The following is a 16094-nucleotide window of genomic DNA, read 5'->3' as shown; positions in this document are numbered from 1 at the left end:
CTTTGATAACAATATAAAATTTTAATAAATTTTGACATTATATTGAAAATTAGATTAAAATTAACTTATAAACTGAAGAATATCATATTCATATAATATTAATCATCCTTATATATCTTAATTATGTGATTAAATGAAATTTTTTTGATAGATTGTATTAAAATAGTTACGGTTAATATCTTCCAAAAAAAAGGAGAGTGAATTAATTTTTCAATAATTTGAATTTTTAAATCTTTAAAACTTGTTTCAAAATATTTTTATTTAATTAACATGTGTGGTAATGTTTAGTTTTTGAAATCTTTATAATTATCAAGATATTAAAATATAATAAAAGAAAAAGTAAGAAACATTCAGTTTTATACTAATTCGATTTTTTAAGAATTTATACCTAATTTTTAGCAATCCGAGTTAGAATTTCACTAAAATATCAGGAGTTGAGATTATAAAATTTGTTTATGTAAAACCTACACACTCGATATACAAGAACATGAAATATATTTTAAGATTTTCAACTGAGATATTGCTCCACACAATACTCTAATGTATCACTTATAGTAAAGGAAATATAGAATAACAAATAAAAATATGAAATAATGCAAATATATGATGTGAAAATATTACATCACAATCTTAGGCGAAGCAAGAAAATATTAGAATCAATCCAATCCTCTTTAAATATTGATGAAAACTTAAAAAATCGATGTAAGCCTTTTTTATCTTCTTATACATGCTTGTTTCACTCTTCTCTTCCAATTTTTGTTTTAGGTTGAAGACAGGACAATCAAGTTTGATGTGCCCAGTTTTACCAAATTCAGAATATGTTGAGATAACAAATTATTCTTGCTTCTTGGAGGGTCTCCTGTTTCTTGCATAAATATTGTCAAATTTATTCTTATATTTTAGAAATTTTGAAAATTGCTTTACCATAAGATTTAATGTTTCATTATCTAAAAGTTTTCATCATCTGGATCATTTGTAGATTCAACCTTTTTTGTAGCAGATTTTATAGTAGCCTTTGCAACCGTCTTCAAGGCTATGATATGTCGTTTTTTTCTCCTTCCTCTTTCTCTTTGATTCTTTTCCCTTGTAATTCATGTTCTCTTAATTTCCCAAAGATAATGACCATATTCAGGGTTGTTAAATCTTTTTATTCAGATTTTATTGTAACATTGGACTTCCATGTTCTGTTTAGGCTCATTAGGATCTTGATGTTGTGTTCTTCTTTATCAAATGTCTTACCTAGTGCTAATAGGTGATTTACTATATGAGTTCTAAACATTACAAATGTTTTCTCTAGCCTTCATCCTAAATATTTCATAATCGATTAATAACATGAATGAATTGTTTTCTCTTTTAAAAAAATATATTCTCATTCCAGAAACATGAACTTTCATACTTTAGAGTTCATATTGTGAGATAGAGGCTTTCTTGAGCTCTTAAACAAAGCATTATTGGATTTTCTAAAATTCATCAAGAAGCTATCAAGATGAATTTGATTCTAGATATTCTTGCTTAGATTAATGAAATAGGCCCAATAACAAAGAGGCCCAAAAGCCTTTTCTTTAGAAAACCGAAAAGTAAAACACGTGGACAGAGAAAGTTTTCCAGAAACAACCAAAACGCGTCTNATGCAAATGATGGTAGAGAGAGGCTCTGAAGGGCGACTCCGTGAAGCTAGAGAGAGAAGCCACCGTAGATGAACCGGAAGGCTGCTGTTGCAAGAGACGTAAGAGAGAAAGAGATAAATCGTGATGTGAGAAGCACGAAGAGGTAAGAAACTCCAACTTTCATTATTGAGTAATGATTTTACAGTAGGTGTTTTCTTATATTCTGAATGTACTGAAAACAAAACAACCAACTAAAGGAAGGGAAAAATCTAACCTTTTAAAGGTTAGGCTCAAGGGTACGGGAAAACTAAAAACTACTTATAACAGAAAACAAACTACTCATAACAGAAAACAAACTCTAATAGCCTCCCTTTAAGCTGGATTGTGTATATTTACCAATCCAAGCTTAGGAACAATAAACTGAAAACGAACACGGTGAGGGAATTTAGTAAAAATTTCTGCAAGTTGTTCGTTAGAACGAATAGGCAAAAGGTGAAGGAGATTCGCTTGAATCTTCTCACGAAAGACGTGACAATCGAGTTCAATGTGGTTAGTTCTTTCATGGTAGCTTTGATTGTGAGCAATATGTATGGCAGACTTATTGTCGCAGTAGAGAGCAGCAGTGGTAGTGGTCTCAATATTGAGATCTTGTAAGGAAATCCATTGGATTTCACAAACAGTAGCAGCTAGTGCTCGATACTCTGCTTCGGTGGACGACCTGGAAACATTACTTTGCTTTTTAGTTTTCCATGACACAAGAGAAGATCCAAGAAAAATGCAAAATTCAGTGGTAGATCTTCTCGTATTAGGACAAGTAGCCCAATCTGAGTCACTGAAAGCTTTGATCTGGATATTAGAATCAGTAGCAAAAAAGATGCCTTGTGAAGGACTGGACTTAATATATCTAAGCATATGCTGCAAAGCCCGATAGTGATATTCAGTAGGAGAGTGAACAAACTGACTAAGTAAATTAACAGAGAAACATAGGTCAGGTCTAGTATTAGTAAGGTAAAGAAGCTTCCCTATTAACCTCCGGTAGGGCTTAGGATCTTCCAAGTAATTTTCATTTTTTTATAAAGAGTTGGTGTCACTCAAAAAAGGAGTTGTGCAAGGTTTGGATCATAGCATTCCCGTGTCTTCAAGGATGTCTAAAGCAAATTTTCGTTGGCATAGATGTATTCCTTTCTTTGATCTAGCAACTTCAAGCCCCAGAAAATACTTTAGCTCTCCTAGACTTTTAATCTGAAAGGCATGATGAAGAAGAGCCTTGATATGATCAATCTCTTTGATAGAATTTCCTGCCAAAATAATGTCATCTACATACACAAGGAGGGATGTAAAACTTGTAGGAGTATTCTTAATAAAAAGAAAGTGGTCAGATTTGGATTGAGTATAGTTAACAGAAATTAAAAAAGAAGAAAGTTTATCAAACCATTGTCTGCTGGCTTGTTTGAGCCCATATAGGGATTTGGTTAACCTACAAACCTGACCTTCCTGAATATCCAGCCCTGGTGGTGGTTCCATGTACACTTCTTCATTTAAGTCCCCATGAAGAAAGGCATTATCTATATCAAGTTGATGTAGATGCCAATTCTTGGCAGCAGCAGTTGCCAGAATTATTCTGACAGTAGTAAGCTTAGCAACAGGTGAAAAGGTGTCTAAAAAATCTATACCTTCTTGCTGTGTATATCCTTTGGCCACAAGCCGAGCTTTGTATCTTTTTATGCTGCCATCTGCTTTATATTTTATTTTGTAAACCCACCTGCATCCAATGGAGTTTTTACCTGGAGGTAGTTGAGTTAATGTCCAAGTTCCATTGTCTTGTAAAGCTTGAAGTTCTTTCTGCATATCTATAACCCACTCATACTTTTCCTTGGCTTCCTTATAGGATCTAGGCTCCTTGTCAGCAGAAATGGCTAGAGTATATTTTAAATGTCTTTCAGACAAAGAATCATAACACAAAACATTAGAAATAGGATATGGGGTTTTGTAGTTATTTTTAGCATGCAGAGAAGATTGATTAACTTGATGAATGTAATCATTAAGATATTCAGGAACTCTTTTTGTCCTAGTGGGTCGTCTAGGGTTATTATCAATATTAGTATGACTGTTTCCAGTACCAGTCCCAGTACTTTCTGTGTAATCAGGTTCTTGTTCAGTATTAGCATCCTCTAGATAATCTTGAGTCTCATTATAGTTAGGATCATACCAGAAATTATTTGGAAAAACAATTTCAATATCCCTTTCAGTATAATTTTGCTCATTGTCATGTTGACTTTTATAAGGAAAAACATTCTCATGAAAAACAACATTTCTGCTTAGGAAAATCTCTCTAGTATTAATATCAAGTATAATATATCCTTTTACTCCATTTTTATATCCCAAGAAAACACCTTTCCTAGCTCTAGAATCAAGCTTGTGTCTGTTATGTTCTAGAGTTGAGGCAAAACAAAGACAGCCAAAGGTTTTCAAGTTCAAATAAGTGGGAGGTGTGTTATACATCAAGTCATAAGGTGTCTTACCATTAAGGACAGAAGTAGGTAGCCTATTTATCAAGTAAACAACATGAGAAACAACATAGCACCAATAGGCAGTAGGAATTCCAGATTGAAAAAGAAGACTTCTAGTTTTATTTAGAATGTCTTGATGTTTTCGTTCAACAATAGAGTTTTGTTGGGGTGTCTCAACACAACTTCTTTGATGTTCAATACCATAGGAATTATACATACTAATACAATTAAACTCAGGACCATTATTAGATCTAAGAGTTTTAATAATTTTTTCAAACTGATTTTTGATTTTTAAGACAAAATTCTGCAACAATTCTCTAGTTTGTCCTTTATTGTGCCATCTAAAATTGTTTGTGATGTTTGTCATTATGCTAAGCAACATAAACTGCCCTTTTCTCAAAGCATGACTGTTTCTGCTAATTGTTTAGCATAGGGAAAACGTTTACAGATTTGTTCTATAACTCTATGTCCTAGATGTCCTAATCTATAGTGCCATAGATCATCACTAACATGTTTACAAGAAAGAACAGTCTTGGGAACAAAAAAATGGGTAAAAACAGGAAAAGATTGAAGATAGTAGAGACCCTTGAAAACTTTAGCATGCCCAATCATCTTCAAGGTAGAGCTGTCCTGAATCTGGCAGGTCTTAGAAGAAAAAGTTAGAACACAGTTTAAATCTCTTGTTAGGCTTTGTACAGATATGAGATTAAATGAGAATTCAGGAATGTAGAGAACATTAAAAATGATAAGATTTTCAAAAAATTGAATAGTTTCAGCATACTGGGCTGTAACCACAGAATTATTTGGAAGTTTGACTGTTATAGGTTTAATTTTCTGAAAAGTAATGAAGTATTTCTTTTCATGGGTCACATGATCAGTGGCCCCNGTGTCAATAATCCAGGAGAAAGTACCTGAATCTTCTCCAGGAGTGTTTNTTTGGATTTGACTGATGCTGTGAGTGTNTTGTGTCTGCGGATTCTCTATGATTTNCAGCAGTTTCTGCATTTGTTCAGGGGTAAAAACCTGCATAGAATTTCTCTGGTTTTCTTGATGAGTACTTTGAGTCTGGGTAGGATTTGAGTCTTCTTTGCAAACATTAGCATAGCCCCATTCACTGTGGCCTTCCCTGTCCTGACTGTTTTGATGGTCAATCTTCTTATACCATGGTGGAAAACCGTGTTTAGAATAACACCCGTCGATGGTATGATTCATCTTGTGACAATGGGAACATTGTTTCCCATAATTGGGATTTCTTCCTCTGCCTCTTCCCTAGCCATGTGAATTTATGCCACGGCCTTGACCTCTCCAATTTATCTTGTCAGATGTGTTGGCTAAAATCTTGAAGGTGTCATTTATGCCTCCCCTGTCCTGAAGCTGTCGTTCTTGTTGCATTAGCAGAGAAAAAACCTTGTTGATGTGTGGAAGAGGCTCCATGAGGAGAATTTGAGTGCGAACAGTTTGATAGGTGTCATTGAGACCTTTTAAAAAACAAATAACATGTTCAGCCTCTCTGTATTTGAGGGAGATTTTGGATAGATCACAGGTGCATGGGGTAGGACAGGTGCAAGTGGATAGAGGCCTGAGAGATTCAAGTTCCTCCCAGAGAATTTTCAAATCAGTGTAATAATGACTTATATTTCGTTCTCCCTGCTTTATAGAATGAATATCTTGTAAAAGATCTGAAATTTTGAAATAGTCACCCTTAGAAAAACGGTCTTTGAGTTCTTCCCAAAGTTCTTGGGCAGTGTCAGCATAAAGAACGCTGTCAGCAATTTGGGGTGACAGGGTCTTGATAATCCAAGAAAGAACCATAGTATCACATCTTTCCCATGCTTCAAATAACTTGTCCGTCTTGGCAGGCTTTTTTATGCTACCATCAATGAATTTGACTTTGTTCTTTGACAGAAGAGCACGTTTTAAGTTTCTGCTCCATGATGAGTAATTAGACTCAGTGAGAACCTGGGAAATGAGAGTGATGCCTGGATTTTCTCTAGGATGCAGATAGTAAGGGCTAGAGGGATTAGTGGTGGGATCAGAATTGAGTTCTGTCATGGCAAGAACGTAACAAGAAACCAAGAACACTTAAGAACGTAACAAGATACCAAGAACACTTAAGAACGTAACAAGAAACCAAGAACACTTCAAGAACGTAACAAGAAACCAAGAACACTCAAGAAACAAGTTGCACTTCTGATACCATAATGAAATAGGCCCAATAACAAAGAGGCCCAAAAGCCTTTTCTTTAGAAAACCGAAAAGTAAAACACGTGGACAGAGAAAGTTTTCCAGAAACAACCAAAACGCGTCTGATGCAAATGATGGTAGAGAGAGGCTCTGAAGGGCGACTCTGTGAATCTAGAGAGAGAAGCCACCGTAGATGAACCGGAAGGCTGCTGTTGCAAGAGACGTAAGAGAGAAAGAGATAGATCGTGATGTGAGAAGCACGAAGAGGTAAGAAACTCCAACTTTCATTATTGAGTAATGATTTTACAGTATGTGTTTTCTTATATTCTGAATGTACTGAAAACAAAACAACCAACTAAAGGAAGGGAAAAATCTAACCTTTTAAAGGTTAGGCTCAAGGGTACGAGAAAACTAAAAACTACTTATAACATAAAACAAACTACTCATAACAGAAAACAAACTCTAATATAGATATAGGATTATTTTGGATCAACTACACTTAAGAAGGTATACTCATTCCATTTACTTTCTTCATATTTATATTCTTTGTGTTGTTATCACTATGCGAGTGATAATCTTATTGTAATTGAGTGACGCATTGCATCTAGAGTGTGTTTCTTGGTAAGTGTATAAATTTCTAGATATCTTAGGGTCTAGAATTATGAATGTGTACTTGTAATTCTATAAACTTTATTGATTATAGTTGAAATCTTCCAAACTCAGATTGTTTAGAAGAAAACTGGACATAGACTCAAATTGAATTGAACTAGTGTAAAATTGCTGTATTTATTTTCTTGTCTTCAATCTTGTTTTTCTTTGATAGTTTAAAAAAATTCAAATAATCAACACCTCAATAATTGATCAAAAAGATTTGAATTTTTGAAAAAATAATTCAACTCCTTGCTCCTTCTCCCTTTGGTTTGTGAATATTAGTTATTACAATTTTAATCAACTGTGTATCAAAAAACTGGAAAATTATTTACATACTCACTATGTTTTCCTTTAAAAATACCAACATATATGTAAATAAATAAGGACAATCCTAACTGCGATGCAAAATTATTATTCATTTTAAATCAATCCATAGATGAAACTTTTCATATTATGTCTATAAATAAAATCACAATACTCTTCCTAATTTAAATATTGAGAATTTTCAATTCCAAAAAGTAATGACAATATTACTCATATGTTTCTTATTTATTCCTAATCATATGCATCATCAATCCTTTAATTTGAAAAACATAAGAAGTAAAAGCAATTGAATCCTGAAATCTATTTACTATTATTTTCTATCCTCCAAATCACTTAATCGAAGTAATAATAGTCACTTTAATCACTTTAAATAAAATATTATAAGACGACTAGTAAACTAAACAAACTAATTTAAAGAAAAAAAATTGTAAATCTTGAAAAAGACTCTTTAACTGTTCTTTTATATATATATATATATATATATATATATATATATATATATATATATATATATATATATATATATATATATATATATATATATATATGATGAAAAATATTCTTATCACAAATATTTACAAATAAAATCTATTAATAAAAAATTAATAATCACATGTAATCGATATTTTAATATTTGTTTATAAATTAATCATATTTAAATATCATTCTATTTGTATTTGTGAATAAAAATTAAGAAAATAATTCAACATTTTCTAAAAACCACATAAAACATAAAATTACTTATATTTTCAATCTTCAAATAAAAAATAGTTATACAACAACTTATTATTTTTTTCTTTTATTATTGTAATATATATTATTTTAATAATTTTGAGTGATTTCATTTATTACTATCATGTAAAATAATAATAGAAGAGAAAAGTAATTCTAATTTGTATTATTTAATGTGATTGAATAAAAAGTTTATATAAATTATGCAGCATAAAGACATAGGAGGGCATCTCGCAGGTTGATGGTATTCCTTAGAAATGAGAAGGCGGAAAGTAAGATGGATATTTGATCGGAAAGAAGAAAGAAAGTACAAAGGTTCCGTAAAGTGGAATGAGTGTAGCTCTGAGCATTCAAACAAACAAAAGAAACAAAGTTGACACATTTGATCGTCACCTGACATGTTCCAGACCTGTTATTGGTTTGTCTCTCCCTATTTTCCCCATCCACCTAGCTGTCACCACCACAGCCCTCACCCCACTCCACGTGTCCTCCCTTCCTCCACTCACCCTCTTCTTCCTTCTTATTACTCACCTACCTACTAACAAAAATCCTACTTTATTATTATTTTTCTTTTATTCTAATCACATAACAAATAACTTCTCTTCTCTACTTAAAATAAGATTAATAATGTAACAATTTTCTTAAGGAACAGTTTTGAAATGAAAAGAAATCCACTTGACTACTGATAAATTAATAGTTTTTAAAATTTTTTAATTTAAAATATCAATATATATTATTCCATTATCAATGTGATTGAAATGAAATATTTTTTCTTTTCTAAATGCTTTATTGATGAACGGAAATGTCAAAAAATTGGAAATATAATTCTTTTATTAGAACCACATACAAACATTTTATAAAATAAATATAAAACATATATCTTAATGAAAATATTTTTTAAATTTATTAAAAAGTCTGACAAATGACATTTGTAGGAATATAATTTCGTTAGGCTGGTTATTAAAAGACACTATGCCTCTATTTTTCAATAAATTAAGTGAATAGTTTTAAAATACAATTAAAAGTGTAGATAAGTTAAAATGTGTGATTACATTAACAGAGTAAATGTTTCCAAAAAAAATAAATTATTGAATATAAAATAGAACATAAGTTATAAAAGCATGGGCTATAATTAAAAGTATATTTATGTGCCTGAACATGGTCAACAGAATTAATTGAACTCACAAAACAATGCATCAGTTTTTCAGTTTTTTTTAAGTTGGTCAATATACATTTATTTTTATATGAGAGTTATCAATTATGAAAGATATTTCTTATGCATTGTTCTTAAATTTACCCATCTGCTAATGTTATATTATAATACCACTATACAAGCTTTTTGTAATTATGCCAGGTATGTTGAGAATAAAAAAAAAACATAAAATTATTTTCTTTCAGTAGATTGAACTAATAATTAAAATAAAATAAAAATCAGTTGATATTTTTCTCTTTAAAATTATAGCCTAATTTTGAAGTACTAAAAGAAGAAAAATAAGATTATTAAAAATATTTTATCAATATAAGTTTTCAACTTAACAAAATTATTTCACCTCATTATAAATAAGTATATAACTTTATAAATGGCAAAAACTATTATTATATCCCTTTCTACTCTGCTTATAGAATAACTTGTACTCTGTAATATTAATTATTAATTCAAAAGAAATTGTTAAATATTCGTTCATATTATTTGTAAATAATTCTCCCATTCCTAATTTTTGTTGATATATTTTTTTAAACTTAAATTTGAAATTTTTGAAAAAATATAGAATAAATAGAAGGTTTTGGTAAATAAAAATTATGCATGACAGTTAGTTTACTTTTATTAAGTTTGTTACTTTGAGTTTCTAACCTAAATCATTAAAAAAACAAATAAAACTATTCCAAAATATATTTGAGTACGTGAAATATATTATTTGAGGTTGCCTTTTGCGTTACGTGGACCACGTATAATAAGTTTTGTTTTTTCTTTTCAACAATGTATATTCATATTAGTATGTGTATATCTGCCAAAATACAAAATAGAAAGTTTAAATTCAAATGTATCTATTTAGTCAACAATATGCATGTTCTGTTTTTTTTATTCATCAAATTTTTATAATTAAGTCATAATAGAAAGTTTTTTTTTTTTTTTTTTTTTTTTTTTTTTTTTTTTTTTTTTTTTTTTTTTTTACTTCTAATCAATTTTAACCATTATAGATATAAATTTTAAAATAGTTATTTTGAAACTGAACTTTATCATATATAGTAATTAATAATTAAATAATAATGAAAAAATATTCACACTAACAGTATACCTTTGTTAAATTCATAAATATTTTAAAAATACATTTTAAATTTTTAAAATAAATCGAATCTTCTACACTTTTTTGTCAATTTCACAATAATAGGAAAAAAGTCAAATCCAAAAGATAATACTCTTTATGTTGTGTTGTCACAATTTTTTTAAGGCAACCTTTCGTGTATTTGTGTGTTAGATACAATTCTTAAAAGGCTGCTTCGTCGAACTCAAAAAAAAAAATAGTTACTAAAAGTTATCGTTATATTAATTTAATATCCAATCATTCTCCATAATATGTATGATAAAAATTTTAAGAATTATGATAAATTATTTCAATGAAGCAAATATTTCATAAATTTAATGTAAAAAATCACATTTTAGTTCCCTTAAAATATAGTTACTTTATCTCTCAAATTATATTATACTTATTTATTTATTTTTATCTCACTTTGACTAAATTCTTCATATTTACTTATGATAAAAAAAAATATCAAAACAACCATGTTTATTTTTATAATAAAAATTAAAACAAACTTTGACCAGTTTGAAACTAAATAACAACACTTAACAAAAAAAAGTAGCCACATTTAATGATCTATTTTCCACTTAAATATTTCTTTTAAAAATTAAAAATATATTAATTGCACATTTAATGGTCTATTGCCAAATTTACAAGATCTTGATTTATTATAGATATGATGTTATCATCACACAAGTGTCCTTGATGAGAGGGAGGCAACAAATTAGATTCCAACCAACCTTTCCTATTTTCTCTAAAAACCTCTTAGAGTGACACGATCTATCCAAAATGACGTGATCATCATCACCTGCCACGATCAAACGGTGCAGATCGAGTCACACTGTAGTCTTCAACTTAGACCCTCGTATTCAGGGAAAAAATACTCTTTATCTCTCTCTCTACACTTTGTCCTATATATCATCAGTTTCAAGAGTTTGGCATATCATAGCATGAGTAGTTCTCACCATCAACCATGTCCAACGATCCAAGGTCTCTGAGTTACTCTTTTCTAACTCACTTCAACATGGCGATGGCAGACCCAGAACCTTGGTCGTTCCTCACCCTCGTTTTCCTGTGACTTTTTTCTTTACATCCTCAAACTCACAAACTTTGGGGTGTGTTTTTTTTCTGTGTCGGTTTCCTTGTCTTTGTGGCTTTCTGGGTTGCAGAAAATGGGCATGGGGGAGAAGAGTCCAAGGAGTTTCCAATTGCACCATCGTGATGGGAAGAAGCAAGAGTTCAGAGGGGTGCCAAAAGGGTGCATGGCAATTAAGGTTGGTCAAGGAGAAGAGCAACAACGGTTCGTGGTTCCTGTCATGTACATCAACCATCCTCTCTTCATGCAGCTTCTCAAGGAGGCCGAGGAAGAATACGGGTTCGACCAGAAAGGAACCATAACCATCCCTTGCCATGTTGAGGAATTCAGAAACGTTCGGGGTCTGATTGATAGGGACAAGTCCCTTCACCACAACCACCATGTTGGTTGCTTTGGCTTCTGAATCCTGCTCCAAACCAAGGTTTTGAGAAATGGGTTTTGTCCACAGTTTTCTAAATATTCAGAATTCTGAAGAGACTGCTGTGACTTTAATTTAAAACCTTGGTGAAACCATGGAGAAAGAATCGATCTTGGACTACAAATCGGCACTCCTTTAGTTTTTCAATGATTATCTCATGTAAATTTTCTAGCTTTTAGATTTTTTTTGGTAGTGTTTGGTATGTGGAAGAAAGCTCCTTAGGTAGGTGATGGTGAAGACAACAGAATGTTGCTTCTTCCAATTTTACTTACTTTTTTTCTATATTGTTAGGAATCGTTATGAAAAAAGGAGATGCTTTTCTTTTCTTTTCTATTCTTTTTCTTGTGAAGAATTTTTCACGCGCTGGAATAATTGGTACACCACTCTTTCTGGAAAGAGAAGAAATCGAAAAAGAAGGAATTGACGGTAAGTAGGGCCGAAATTTTGTTTCTTTTCCTCTCTTTTGAGTCACTGAATTCCTCTCACTGTAACACATGGGGTTCCTTTCTTGATTAATCTCTGATTACAAAAAAAAAATAGTCTTTCTGTCACTGTAGATGATGGGGCTTGTGAATTGGGGTTACATTCTTGGTTAAGCTCAGATTATCTAAATTATGAAAATTTGTGGTAAGGCCAAGGCCAAGGCCAATCTCTTTATCCTCAATGATTGTCTAATCAATTGGAAATTTTGCACAGTAATTCATTCCAATTAAGTGCTTTTTCTTGTGAGAGATGTAATTTATGTTACATAGCAAAAAGGGAAAATGAGGTTTGCATGAAGAAAAAATAGAGCGAAAGGTGGGTGTGTGGACCATTTCTGTGTCTGAAATCTGAAAAAAACTGAGTCACTGATATCACTCTAGGAAGGAGTGAGAGGTGGCACAGTGTTGAGATTTTCCTTCCTTATTTGTTTTTTCCTTTTGACGATGGAAAATTGCATATTTGGTGATTGTTTGGATCATTGCATTGAAATGGGTAGGTGAAGGAGAAGGACAAACTACCGTGCAGAGAGATAAAAAGGTGTCAGTAGGTGGGTGCATGACTTCCACGTTCGCAAAGGTTGTAGTGTTATTTTATATGCATCATCAAAGGACAGACATTTATTTCGGTTAAGTCTAACCTTTGTAGATTGTACTCCTTAAAGGTTTAAAAGGTAAACAAAAAATCCAAACAGGGAACAGATTTTAGGGTTGGAGTTTATTTTATCTGAAGCTATGGTCCAGGAATATCAAGGTTTTCTCACTATCATCTTTGGCTGTTACCTTCTGAAGTAGTCATTGACTCACAACAACACAATCTCAACCCCACTGAATTATTGAGTTTACACGGAAAGCAAAGGGATCATGATTTCTCATTATCTCTCCAAAACAAGATATTAGTGCTTGATTCAGAAGTATTAATTATTTGAACAATTTTATTTAATAATTTCTCTTGCCACACTTTTGAAAAGAACCACACATTGGGACACAAAATCATACATGAGCTGCATTAATTGAATTTCAATGAGTTTTTGTTTGTGTTGAATTGAAACTAATGAAAATTCTACTCAGGAATTCACATGGTCAAAAGAAAAGGATGTTAAGGAGAACATTTATATTTAATGTCAGTAATATTTTTTTTTATAAAATAACTATTTTGTCAGGTTATTTTTTGCTATGCTTTGAATGTACTTGCAATAGTATTTTTTTTAATATAGACTTGTATCTGATTTCTTAAGGTACTTTTGTTGCAAAAAGTAAATTTCATTATCATGGTTAATTATAGAAAAAAAAAACTAATAAAGTACAAATAGAAATTGGTGGACTTTTTTGGATAGAATAGTTATAACTTTTATAAAGTTCAACAAAACATGTATGATATAAAATTATACTAAAATTATCATTTCGTACCTATGCATATGTAATTGGAAGATAAACGTAAAAAAGGAAAATAATAAATATAATCAATTATATGAAAAAAATTAAAATAGGTATAAATTAAAATTATACATTATAATTCACTGTTTTTGTGATTTATTCTCTTATTTACTTTTATCATTCATGACCTCATATCAACAGAATTCTGCACTCTTTGAGGCTTATAGATAAAGGATATATTGTGTTTTTGACTTTTTGTGATTGTTACTTTCTTTTAGAAGATAATATATAATGAATAGAAATAAATAGAGATAAAAAAAAAAACCAAATTTAAAAGTTCTAGGTGTGTACACTCATGGTGTTGCATTTTTCATCCCTTTTGAAAGTACAATAAAACAATCTCTGTTTTCAAACTGTGTCTGGTTCATGCTTTCGTTAATAATAATAAAAAAAAAATGCAAAGAAGAGATAATATTACATTCTTAAATAATGAATCATGATGTTGGGTTGACATATACCATGGTGTTGCTGAATGTTCACGGAATCTAAAGCAATATGGGCACTCAGATACAAGGAAGTTACTTCAAAATCTCCACTTCTTAATTATTTTATTTTATTTTTCTCCCAAAGCAAAATATCATGAGAAACAATTGGTTACATTTTCTTAACATTATAAAATCATAAATTCATGAATTTCTTGAGAAAGTAAAAAGAAGGAAACTTGTTTGAAAAAGTTTTTGCAGGTTCTCTTGGTCAGAGATGAGACAAAAAAATGCTAGTGATTATGGTAGGAAAATATTAATTAATATAATAATGTAAGTTAGAACTTATATCTTTTTTTTTTTTTATCAGAAGTCTTCTCCAGTACAAAACCACTTAATTAAAAAGTAGAAAAGTCTCAAATATCACAAAACATTTTCAAGAAATTTAGACCAGTAGGATGTATTGTTGTATTTATTTATTTTATATATCTAGTTAATTCTAGTATTGTATTAATTAAACTTCATATACCACAAAGAATGATTCAATACTGCACTCTGAATTTCAGTTAGACCAAATTAAAACATATTTTTTTCATGTTTTTGAATAATATATAATACTAGCTCTCAAACAATTTTTTTTAAAATATCTAGTTGTTTATTTTTTTTACTTACATCATCATTTAAAAGGGTATGTCAGACAAAGTGTAGAAAAAAAAACTATAAGATTAAAAATGTAAGCCATATTATTTATTTTATTTGCAACTAGTCAACTAGTTGACATTCACATAAATAATTACATGTATACTATTAAACTAAAGGTTGCAGCTTTAGATATGCATAAAAAATCTCATTGTTTCTCTGTCATAAGTTTATTCTCTTAATCAAATAAGAATAAAAACACAATCTCAAACAACAAAAGTGTCAAATTTAGAGATTTCAGATTGTTGGATGTCCTTTGTTCCTCGGATGGATCAATATTTCCAAAAGTTGAATCTGAATAATTAAAAAATGATGGTTTAACAGCAATGGTTAATATTCCAAAAGGTAACATCCTTACACTTTCCTTTCACTTGAGTGAAAAGAAAAATGGTGGAAATTAAGGTGTGCATGTTCCTCCACTGAATTTTTCTTTTGTTCTTCTTTGGATTAGTTAGCACAATATTTGTAAGTGGAGTGCACAATATTGAGCACGAATTGGAACCACGAGACACCAACATTGAATTATTTTGTCACAAAACATGTTAGTGGAAACATGTAGTGTAAATAAACTATTATAAGAATTTTCCTTTGACTGCAATGAGACATTATGCCATTTTTCCTCTTTAGAAAACCCTTTATCATCATTAAATGTAACTTTTGCTTTTGGCTATGAATTTTTTTTTTCCTTTTTTGTATGCATCGAAGAGGGCAACTTTTATGATCTTGACTTCTTAGGAATTTAATTTAGCGGTGGATCTTGTCTTGTCTATCTATCTAGGACTGTGTTCCAAAGGTGAGTCGCTGTGGCACCTAGAAATTTTAAAGATTTATCTGCTGTTTGTTGTGGACAGGACGGTACTGTTAGTAAAGCATGAATATTTTTTTTTAAGAAAACAGATTTTTTTATGTCTTTTTAAAGAAAATAAATGATAAATACAAAAGTTAAGCTAAAAAAATAATACTTTTATTAATTCTTGTCATGTTTAACACATTGAACATTAGTGTATTAACCTTAGATAATAAAATTATTAACCTTAGATAATAAAATTAATAAGTCCGATATCAAGTATAGATAAACTTACATTAACCTTTTATGTGTTAAATGCTAAATAAATTTCATAATAAAACAAAAGTACTTCTTTTAAATTTAAAAAAGGTTTGATTAAAATTAATAAAAAATTATTAATATATTTAATATATATGTACAAATTTACACTATTGTTTCATTGTGTAGA

The 16094-nt window shown here is 30.4% G+C and overlaps 2 protein-coding genes across 2 annotated transcripts; one reads left to right on the top strand and one right to left on the bottom strand.

The window, feature by feature from the left end:
* Window positions 1–1979: 1979 nt before the first annotated feature.
* LOC106780319 lies at window positions 1980–5329 on the bottom strand. The gene is made up of 3 exons (XM_014668595.1): window positions 4899–5329; window positions 3093–4152; window positions 1980–2522 (listed from the first exon to the last, which is right to left on the bottom strand). The coding sequence occupies exons 1-3, from the start codon at window positions 5327–5329 to the stop codon at window positions 1980–1982; spliced, it is 2034 nt and encodes a 677-aa protein (XP_014524081.1).
* Window positions 5330–11231: 5902 nt separating this feature from the next.
* Window positions 11232–12155, top strand: LOC106780333 (auxin-responsive protein SAUR32). Its single transcript, XM_014668608.2, has one exon. The coding sequence runs from the start codon at window positions 11481–11483 to the stop codon at window positions 11805–11807; it is 327 nt and encodes a 108-aa protein (XP_014524094.1). The 5' UTR covers window positions 11232–11480; the 3' UTR covers window positions 11808–12155.
* The last annotated feature ends 3939 nt before the right edge of the window (window positions 12156–16094 follow it).

Source organism: Vigna radiata, unplaced genomic scaffold (genome assembly GCF_000741045.1).
Source record: "Vigna radiata var. radiata cultivar VC1973A unplaced genomic scaffold, Vradiata_ver6 scaffold_179, whole genome shotgun sequence".
NCBI classification, from domain to species: domain Eukaryota; kingdom Viridiplantae; phylum Streptophyta; class Magnoliopsida; order Fabales; family Fabaceae; genus Vigna; species Vigna radiata.
This window is presented reverse-complemented; position numbering and strand designations above follow the sequence as displayed.